At 40.8% G+C, this 10,000-nt stretch overlaps 1 protein-coding gene across 3 annotated transcripts in view; it reads right to left on the bottom strand.

Moving 5' to 3' along the window:
* nwk (FCH and double SH3 domains nervous wreck) overlaps nt 1-10,000 on the bottom strand; it is a 119,608-nt gene that overhangs the window by 46,991 nt on the left and 62,617 nt on the right. For all 3 annotated transcript variants that reach the window (XM_076199675.1, XM_076199677.1, XM_076199678.1), the window contains 3 exons: nt 9,517-9,637; nt 8,425-8,570; nt 1,339-1,443 (listed from right to left, as the gene is read on the bottom strand). In XM_076199675.1, coding sequence (XP_076055790.1) covers nt 1,339-1,443; nt 8,425-8,570; nt 9,517-9,637 — 372 coding nt within the window. The remainder of the gene's footprint in view (nt 1-1,338; nt 1,444-8,424; nt 8,571-9,516; nt 9,638-10,000) is intronic.

Below are 10,000 nucleotides of genomic sequence, written 5' to 3'. Positions count from 1 at the left end.
ACTAAAGTTACCTGTTCTGACTCACTATATCTTACTAAGGTTACCAGTACTACTTCGCCATAGTCCACCTCCCCTCTGCCTCCACCTGAGGAAAGAGACTTTTTTTTCTATCCATTCATGCCCATTTGTTTTTTTTCACAATAGGAGGCAGGTGGGCATGGAAGAAATATAGAAATCCTATGATCTTTGATCTCCATCTCTCCTTCCTGTTTGAATCACGAGAAAATTGTACCTCATCCTCATGAAAAAGAAAAGAAAAGAATCTTTTTCTTCATACAAGTTTTCTCTTGGGGGGGGGTCATTCCCCCCCAAAAAAAACAAAAAACAAAAAAACTCCACTGTAATCAATAAACTGTGGTAACCCTGTTCCTTTTATCATGACCTTCATCTCCCAAGTCTGTGTCGAAGTTCCTCTTCTCCGGGCCCAAAGACATCAAGATATTATTTACGACTTCGTCTCATTTAGGTCTTCGAGTAAACTTCAGGTCAGAATAGTTTGATACCCCCCTTCCACCACGATAGTTTCTTATGTGACAGCCCTGAGTATCAGATCCAAAATTTTGAATCAAAGAATACACGAAGTGTTGGTACTGTTCGGGATCAAGTATCAATGCCAAAATTTTGACTCAAAGAGAGGTTATGCACTTCGAGTATCAAAACCAAAATTTTAACTAGAAGAATACACGAAGAGTTGGTACTGTTCGGGATCTAGTTTTAAAGCACAAATTTTGAATCAGAGAGAGGGGTTATGCACGGGACACTTCGAGTGTCAAAACCAAATTTTTGACTAGAAGAATACACGAAGAGTTGGTACTGTTCGGGATTTAGTAATAAAACCAAAAAAATTGATCCGAAAAGATGGGTTTATACCAATATTTTGACTCGAAGAATACAGAAGCGTTGGTATTTTTCGGGATCTAGGATTACTCGAAAAAGAGAGGTTATGCATGGGACACTTCGAGTGTCAAAACCAATATTTTGACTCGAAGAATACACGAAGAGTTGGTACTGTTCAGGATCAATTATTAAAATAAAATAAAAAATACTCGAAAAGAGGGGCTTTACACGAGACACTTCGAGTGTCAAAACCAAAACTGTGACCTGAGGTGAGCGGTGTTGCACGGGATTCTTCAAGCACTAAGACAGAAAAAATTGACAGGAATTTTTTTCGAAGACACTTGGAGAGTGAATCCCTTGCAATATAAGTCCCAGTGGCTACTTCAAATACTTTCTTTTAGATAACATCAGACAATTCCATTCAGCTTAGAGAAACCTAGGGACTCTGGAGAGATACAACTATGAGTCTAAGTTGCAGCTTCAAACTGGACTCAACTTTACCTCGCCCTTGTAGTTGCGTGCTTGCACCCATCCGTCGCCGTCCCCTTCTGCGAGTAACTCGAGCTCCTCGTTCTCCAAGATGCTGAGTTCGTCTGGATTCTGAGCCTAGAAGCAACAAAAATGGGTCAACCCCGAGCAACTGTGAGAGAAATGTTAACAAGTTCAGTATCTCTACGTACGTAGATATGTCCAACATATGCCATTAATATGTTCTTTATCTGTGATATAACATCATTCTAAATTGACGGAGACATGTTAACCGTTCAGGTAAATTTTGTTAGAAAACACACGACACAAAGAAACTATTGTGGAAGGAACAAAATAATTTATACATTAAAAATCAAATCAATGGGAGGGTTTTGACTGAGAGGATTAGGAGAGGAACAGAGGGAATAATTGGTGAGGAACAGTGTGGGTTTAGGACAGGTAGGGGTTGTTTGGATCAGGTTTTTGTGGTACGACAGATATGTGAGAAAGCTTTAGGAAAAGGTAAGGATGTTTTTCGGGCCTTTATGGATTTGGAAAAGGTTTATGACAGGGTAGACAGGAAGGCACTGTGGGAGGTATTTCAGGTATATGGGATAGGAGGAAAGCTGTTAAGAGCAATCAAGAGTTTTAACAAGAGTAATAGAGCCTGTATTAGAATTAGAAATGGAGAGAATGAGTGGTTTGAGGTATAGGTGGGATTTCGCCAGGGATGTGTTATGTTGCCTTGGCTATTTAATTCATACATGGATGGGGTGGTACAAGAAATAAACGCAAGGGTAATGGGTCAGGGATTAGAGATGGTTAAAGAAAATGAAGAAACGTAGGAGATAAGCCAGTTGTTGTTTGCTGACGACACTGCAGTTGTGGCAGGATCAGAGGTAGGATTGAGGAAGTTAGTGACAGAATTTGGAAAGGTGTGCGAGAGACGGAAGTTGAAGATAAATGTGGGAAAAGTAAGATGATGAGACATACAAGGGGAGAAAGCGACAGCAGACTGGAAGTGAGTATTAAGGGAGAGAGACTGGAGGGAATGGATAGTTTTAGATACTTGGGTGCGAATGTGGTGGGAAAGGGAGGAGTGGAGGTGGAGATAGAATGTAGATTGAGAGAAGCAATTAAATGCCTTGGTGGATTAATAAGTGTAATAAGAAATAGACATTTGGGAATGGATGCTGAAAAAAAATTGTATGAAGGATTGATTCTGCCGACAGCACTGTATGGGACAGAAACATGGAACATAAGAAAGGAAGAGAGGAGGAGCTTGAATGTATTTGAGATGAAATGACTGAGAAGTATGATAGGGGTTACTAGGCTAGATAGAGTGAGAAATGAGGAGGTGAGGAGGAGAACAGGGGTGGAAAGGGAGTTGGGAGATAGGGTTGCTGAAAGAGTATTGGGATGGTTTGGAGACATGGAAAGAATGAGTGAAGAAAAATTAGTAAAAGAGGTGTGTAAGACAGAAGTGGATGGAGTGAACATGAGGGGGCGACCAAGGATGAGATGGATGGATGGGATAAAAGGGGCATTGAGAATGAAGGGATGTCTGTTGAGGAAGGACGTGAGACAGAAGATAGGAGTGAGTGGAGAATGGTTGTGTATGGATGATCCTGTGATGCATGAAAGGGAGTGGGTGGGGGATGGAGGGTGAAGGAGTATGTGTAAGTTATATATTGACGAAGCCCGAAGGGATTTCTCCCCGTCTTCTCTTTTTCTGCATGAGGGGACGGGGATAGGGGGTCGCCGATTTAATGAAGCCGCCTTCCTGTGGATGTTCTGTGTCTTGCGACACTGCTTCTGACACAGGGAAGTGGGCGAGATGCAAGGATGACCTGTCATTCAGGAGGAGCCAAGATAAGAGGTAGGGAGGGGGATTGAATGGGAGTGGAGTATGTGGGGATGGAATGGATGGGAAAGGATTTTATGCCTTTGTTTTTAGCTACCTTCATTATAAGGGGGAAAAGCCTTTGGTATATGTATGTAAAAACCAAATCACTAATACTAATTACAAAATCATCAGAATAAAAAAGTGAATACAAAGAAGGTAAACTTTGTCAGAATGCACACAACGACACAAGGAAACTATAAGGGAGTAAAAAAAAATAGTCACAGTGAAAAAATCATGAGAATGAAAAAAGTGAATATACAAACAAATAAGTAAATTTTGGCAGAAGGCACACAACGGCACAATAGAGCGAAATGAAAAACAAATTTGAAAGATAAAAAACAGCTCAGTAATATATATATATATATATATATATATATATATATATATATATTATATATATATATATCAAGGGCTTTTTTCCCTTTTCAAGGGAGGTAGCCAAAGTCAAAAGCATAAATCCATTCCCACCCATTTCATCCCTACATACTCCACTCCCATTCAACCCTCTCCCTCTTATCTTGGCTCCTCCTGAATGACGGGTCATCCTTGCATCTCGCCCACTCCCCTGGGTCAGAAGCAATGCAGCAAAACACAGCACATCCACAGCAAGGCCGCTTCATTTAATCGGCGACCCCCCTCCCCCTCGCAGTCCCTTCATGCAGAAAAAGAGATGATGGGGAGAAATCCCATCGGGCTTCGTCAGTATATAATTTACATATACTCCCTCAACCCCATCCCTTATCCACTGCCTTCCATGCATCACAGCATCATCCATACACGATAATTCTCCATTCACCCCTATCTTCTGTCTTCTCCCTTCCTTCCTCAACAGATATTCCCCTCTTTCCCAATGCCCCTTTTATCCCATCCATCCATCTCATCCTCAGTCGCCCCCTCATGTTTACTCCATCCATCTCTGCCATCCACACTTCTTTTACTAATATTTCTTCACTCATTCTTTCCATGTGTCCAAACCATCCCAATACTCTTTCATCAACCCTATTTCCCAACTCCCTTTCCACCCCCGTTCTCCTCCTCACCTCCTCGTTTCACACTCTATGCAACCTAGTTACCCCTACCAAACTTCTAAGGCATTTTATCTCAAACATATTTAAACTCCTTCTCTCTTCCTCTCTCATGTTCCATGTTTCTGTACCACACAGTGATGTTGGCAGAATCAACCCTTCATACAATCTCCTCTTAGCATCCATTTCCAAATGCCTATTTCTCATTACACTTTCAATCCCCCATGTTATTTACTTGCTTCTTTCCATCTACATTCTACCTTCACCTCCACTCCTCTCTTTCCCGCCACATTCGCACCCAAGTATTTAAAGCTATCCACTTCCACCAGGCTCTCTCCCTTAATAATCACTTCCAATTTGCTGCCATCCTCTCCCTTTGTACATCTCATCACCTTACATTTACCCACATTTATATTCAACCTCCTTCTTTCACACACCTTCCCAAACTCTGACACTAACTTCCTTAATCCCTTCTATAATCCTACTACAAGCGAAGAATCGTTAGAAAACAACAGCTGGCTCATCTCCCATTTTTCTCCATTTTTATAACTATCTCTAATCACCAGTATATTACCCTTCCACTTACCTCTCACACCACCCCATCCATGTATAAATTGAACAGCTATGGTGACATTACAAAGGATTACAAAGGCAAAGCATGCCGACAGGAGACCTTTTGATCCATATCTAGGTCGGATGCACAAAAAAAAAAAAAAAAAAAAAAAAAAAAAATCATATTAATAATAAATTAAAACTATAACAATGTAAATAACAATTAAGATACATAATAAATGCATTGGTATAGTTGAATAACAAACAGGTAAATAGTAAATGATAATAAATTGACATATAACTAATAAATTAAAATCAGACAGACAAATTATAACAAAACAAAAACAAATAATATAACATAAATTATAATAATTACAGCATCTTACTTAGGTATTTATCTAAATGATTCTTAAAGCTTCGAACTGAACTACATTGCACTACCTGTGCAGGAAGTTTATTCCATTCATTAACTACACGGTTGGCAAAGTTGTTTCTACCTACTTCCAAATTGAATCTATTTCCGGACAGTTTGAGACCATTGTTTCTTGTCTGATTCTCATTCAATGTGAAAATTTGGTCACTTTTGATGTTGTCAATTCCCTTTAAAATCTTAAAGACCTGTATCAAGTCACCTCTGAGTCTACGCTTTTTTAGGGAAAACAGATTCATGTGCTTAAGTCGATTTTCGTATGATTTATTTTTGATATTTGGAATCAGTTTTGTGGCTCGCCGTTGTACTTTTTCCAGTCTGTCAATGTCTTTAATGAGATTCGGTGACCATACGGAAACAGCATATTCCAAATGTGGACGAACTAACGATTTATATAGCTTGTTAATGAGTGATGGACTTTTGAAATCAAAAGATCGCGCAATCAATCCCAGAATCTTATTTGCTTTCTCAGAGGCTGAAATACACTGCTTGGATGATTTGAGGTCGTTACTGATAATTACGCCGAGATCTTTTTCACTATCCACTTTTGTTAACGAATTTCCAAATAACTTGTAATCGTACTTGCTGTTATTTTTACCTATGTGCATTACCTTGCATTTACTTGTGTTAAATTTCATTAGCCACTTTTCAGACCATTGCTGTAATTTATCTAAATCTTCTTGAATATCTAATTGGTTTGAGTGATCATTTGCCACTCCGCACAGTTTTGTATCATCAGCAAATTTGGAAACAGTAGATTTTAGTCCATGGTCTATATCATTTATATATACTATGAATAGAAGTGGCCCAAGAACGGAACCCTGAGGAACTCCACTTGCAACACTTTTCCATCCAGAAGTTTTTCCATTTAAAACAACTCTCTGTTTTCGACCTTTCAACCAATTACTAGTCCAACCTAATAGGCTACCACTTATTCCATGCAAAGCTAATTTAGTAAGTAGTCTTTCGTGTGGGACGGTATCAAAAGCTTTTGCAAAGTCTAGATATATTAAATCTATATTGTTTCTTTTGTCATAATTCGAGACAACTGTGTTGTAGAATTCGAGTAAGTTCGTCACGCAAGAACGTTTCCGTCTGAAACCATGTTGGCTATCATTTATCAAACGGTTACTTTCTAAATGATATTCGATAGCATCTCTGATGATAGTTTCCATTATTTTTCCTACGATCGAAGTCAAACTAATAGGCCTATAGTTATTTGGTTTCTTTTTGTCACCTTTTTTGAATATGGGAGTAACGTTAGCTAGCTTCCATTCTCTTGGGACATCTCCGGATATGATGGATTTCTTGAAAATAATTTCTAATGGAACAACAATCTCATTTTTAATTTCCTTTAAGATTCTTGGATGCCAACCGTCAGGCCCTGGTGTTTTATTAACTTTGAGTTTGTCTATACACCTTTTAATTGTTTCTTTTGTTATATTTACCGTAGTGAGTAAGTTTACCCCAGACTTTTCACAGGTTTCATAACACATCCCTGGCGAAGTCTCGCATTTACCTCAAACCACTCACTCTCTCCATTGCTTATTCTAACACAGGTTCTACTATTCTCGTAAAAACTCTTGACTGCTCTTAACAGCTTTCCTCCTATCCCATATATCTACAATACCTCCCACAGTGCCTTCCTGTCTACCCTGTCATAAACATTCTCCAAATCCATAAAGGCTCGGAAAACATCTTTACCTTTTCCTATAACTTTCTTACATATCTGTCGTACCACAAAAATCTAATCCATGCAACCCCTACCTGTCCTAAATCCACACTGTTCCTCACCAATTATTCCCTCTGTTCCCCTCCTAATCCTCTCAGTCAAAAACCCCCATAAGCCTTCCCATCTACACTTAACAAACTGATCCCTCTGAAACAATTACACTTAGAGTTGGCCCCTTTTCCCTTGTAAAATGGAACTATACATGCACTCCTCCAGTCCTCACGCACTCTACCCTCTTTTAGACATACATTAAACAACCTCACCAGCCAGTCCACCATCACAGTACCTCCCTGTTTTGGACACTCCGCATGACACCTATCTAACCCAGGTGCCTTACCTGCTCTCATCATTTTGATAATTGCTTTCACCCCATCTTTTCTTATTTCTCCTCCATTTTCCTCACTCATCACTGTCATTTTTTAGCTCTTCCTACTACAACTACCTTTCCCTCCCTATCCTACTTCACATTTAACATCTCCCTAAAATACCCTGCTCATCTTGCTCTTACTGTCGTCTCTTCCATTATCATCTCTCCTTCAGCACGTTTTACCTTTTCTTCTCTACTTGATTCGCCTTTTCTTCCTCTCTTAGTGTCCTTCCTAAACATCTTTTTATTACTTTCAATATGTTCTGTCATACTCTTACCCCATTTCACATCTACTCTCTTTTTTGCCTCCTATACCTTATACATTACTTCTCTTCTCTTTTCTTTGTACCGCGCATATGATTCTCTCGTCCTATTTTGCAACGAATCTGTGAAAGCTAATTTCTTCTCTTCAACAACCTTCTTTGTTTCATCATCCCGCCATTCACTAACCTTCCTTCTATTTCCTCCAGTTTTTCTTGTTTCACACATACCATCTTTGCACACCTTGTGATTCCTTCCTTGAAACATCCCCATTCTTCCTCCACTCCTAGTTTTACTCTATCCTTCACTCCCTTCCACTCTTCTCTCAGCTTCTTCTTGTATTCATTTTCCTTTTCTTTCTCATTTAAACATTTTACTCAATGAATCTCCCTACCTTCTGTCTTTTTCCTCTTTCTCCATTAACGTTCTATCTACCACCCATCCACCACCCTTTCCCATGTGTACTTATGCTTGACTCTTCCTAAACACTGTGTTTGCAACCATCAACTCTCTTTCTAGACACATCTCCACCATCAACTCTCCACTACGTTTTTTCCGCCTATTGTTTTGTCTCCTACCCTAGTATTGAAATCTCCCACTACCACTACAGTGATATTTCTCCCTAAACCCTCTATACACTCATAATCTATTCAAAAAGCCTTCCTCTCCTCTACACTCTTCTCATTACAAAACCCCACATCTACCTTCCCAGTTTCACCTTCATCCACATTAACCTTGAAGAAACCTCTTTCCACTCCACCACAAACTTACCTATCTCTTTACTTACTCAATAATAAAAAAAAAACGGTTAATCATAAAGGCCTTTGTCGCCTGACACCCACTTACTGTGTAGTTGTAGAGAACGATGCACTTCGGGTAGGTGACCTGGTCCTCGGGGGGGCCATTTGTAACGGGGGGCAGCGGGGAGACCGGGTCCTCTCCCCAGTCCACGTTGATGGGGTCCCATGTCAAAGACTCCTGTCTACGAGCTTCTGGTCCCCGAAGACAGGAGAAAGAGAAAGAGAAAGAGAGAGAGAGAGAGAGAGAGAGAGAGAGAGAGAGAGAGAGAGAGAGAGAGAGAGAGAGAGAGAGAAACAGACAGACGAAGGCAGAGAGAGATAGAGATAGATAGATAGAGAGAGAGAGAGAAACAGACAGACGAAGGTAGAGAGAGATAGAGATAGAGAGAGAAAAAAAACCAGACAGAGGGAGATAGATAGATAGAGAGAGAGAGAGAGAGAGAGAGAGAGAGAGAGAGAGAGAGAGAGAGAGAGACAAACAGACAGAGGGAGATAGATAGAGAGAGATAGATATAGAGATAGAGAGAGAGAGAGAGAGAGAGAGAGAGAGAGAGAGAGAGAGAGAGAGAGAGAGAGAGAGAGGGAGGTAGAGAGGGAGAGAGATAGAGAGACAGAGTGAGAGAGAGTGAGAGAGAGACAAACAGGCAGAGGGAGGTAGAGAGAGAGAGAGAGAGAGAGAGAGAGAGAGAGAGAGAGAGAGAGAGAGAGAGAGAGAGAGAGAGAGAGAGAGAGAGAGAGAGAGGGAGAGGGAGGGAGAGGGAGAGAGAGAGGGAGAGAGAGGGAGAGAGAGAGAGAGATAGAGAGAGAAAGAGAAAGAAAGATATCAGATCACAATACCTATACCCACAGTTTGTTTACTTTTACTTCTAAATAAAGTTGTCTAATTACCAAAGGTCAGAGCGGGAGTACGGGACTCGTTCTCATCCGATGGTGTTTCCTCTGGCAAAGAGACAGGATGAGGCCAAGCCAACGCCAGAATAGGCGCGGTATAACAACAAACCCCACATACGAGTTATCCTGATGACTAAGCCCCGCCCAGCGTAACCCTAACCCAGTTAAGGGAACTGGAGACTACCCGACCCAGGCATTATGGGACCTATGACGTCATCACAAAAAATAAACAAACAAACCATGTTACCTTCTTCTGCTGTTATCTCTGCGGCTTCTTCCGTGTCCAGGGACGAAGACTGGGCCGCATTTGTGGCGGCGGAGGATGTCGCGTTCTCCTGTTCGCCTGTATCAGTCTCCCCAGCTCCCGCCTTCGTCAGGAGGAGAAAAAAGGAAGAGAAAAGAATTACCCAAAGCCGATCCTTCGAGAACGTATTTCAATCCTACCACAACAACGCTGATTCAAACGAATCTGTCTTCTTTGTTCTTTGTCAAGACCTTGCATGTGTTTCAACAAACCATAATTACAACAAATATAATTAAGATAAAAAAAATACACCTAAAACAGGAGTATATTACAAACTAGCATGGCGGATGGGCATATTCGTGGGATGATCGGACATGGTATGGACGGGGAGAGCACGATCGGCTTGGGAGGGGGAGAGGGGCATGGGTTGCCATACGGAGGGGGGGGAGGGGAAAGGCATAAAGGAGAAATCTAGTTCCCTTACTCG

Source organism: Oratosquilla oratoria, chromosome 16, assembly GCF_046742065.1.
Source record: "Oratosquilla oratoria isolate Oo_2021 chromosome 16, ASM4674206v1, whole genome shotgun sequence".
Classification (NCBI taxonomy): Eukaryota; Metazoa; Arthropoda; class Malacostraca; order Stomatopoda; family Squillidae; genus Oratosquilla; species Oratosquilla oratoria.
The sequence above is the reverse complement of the archived record's forward strand: the minus strand, read 5'-3'. Positions and strand labels throughout refer to the sequence as shown.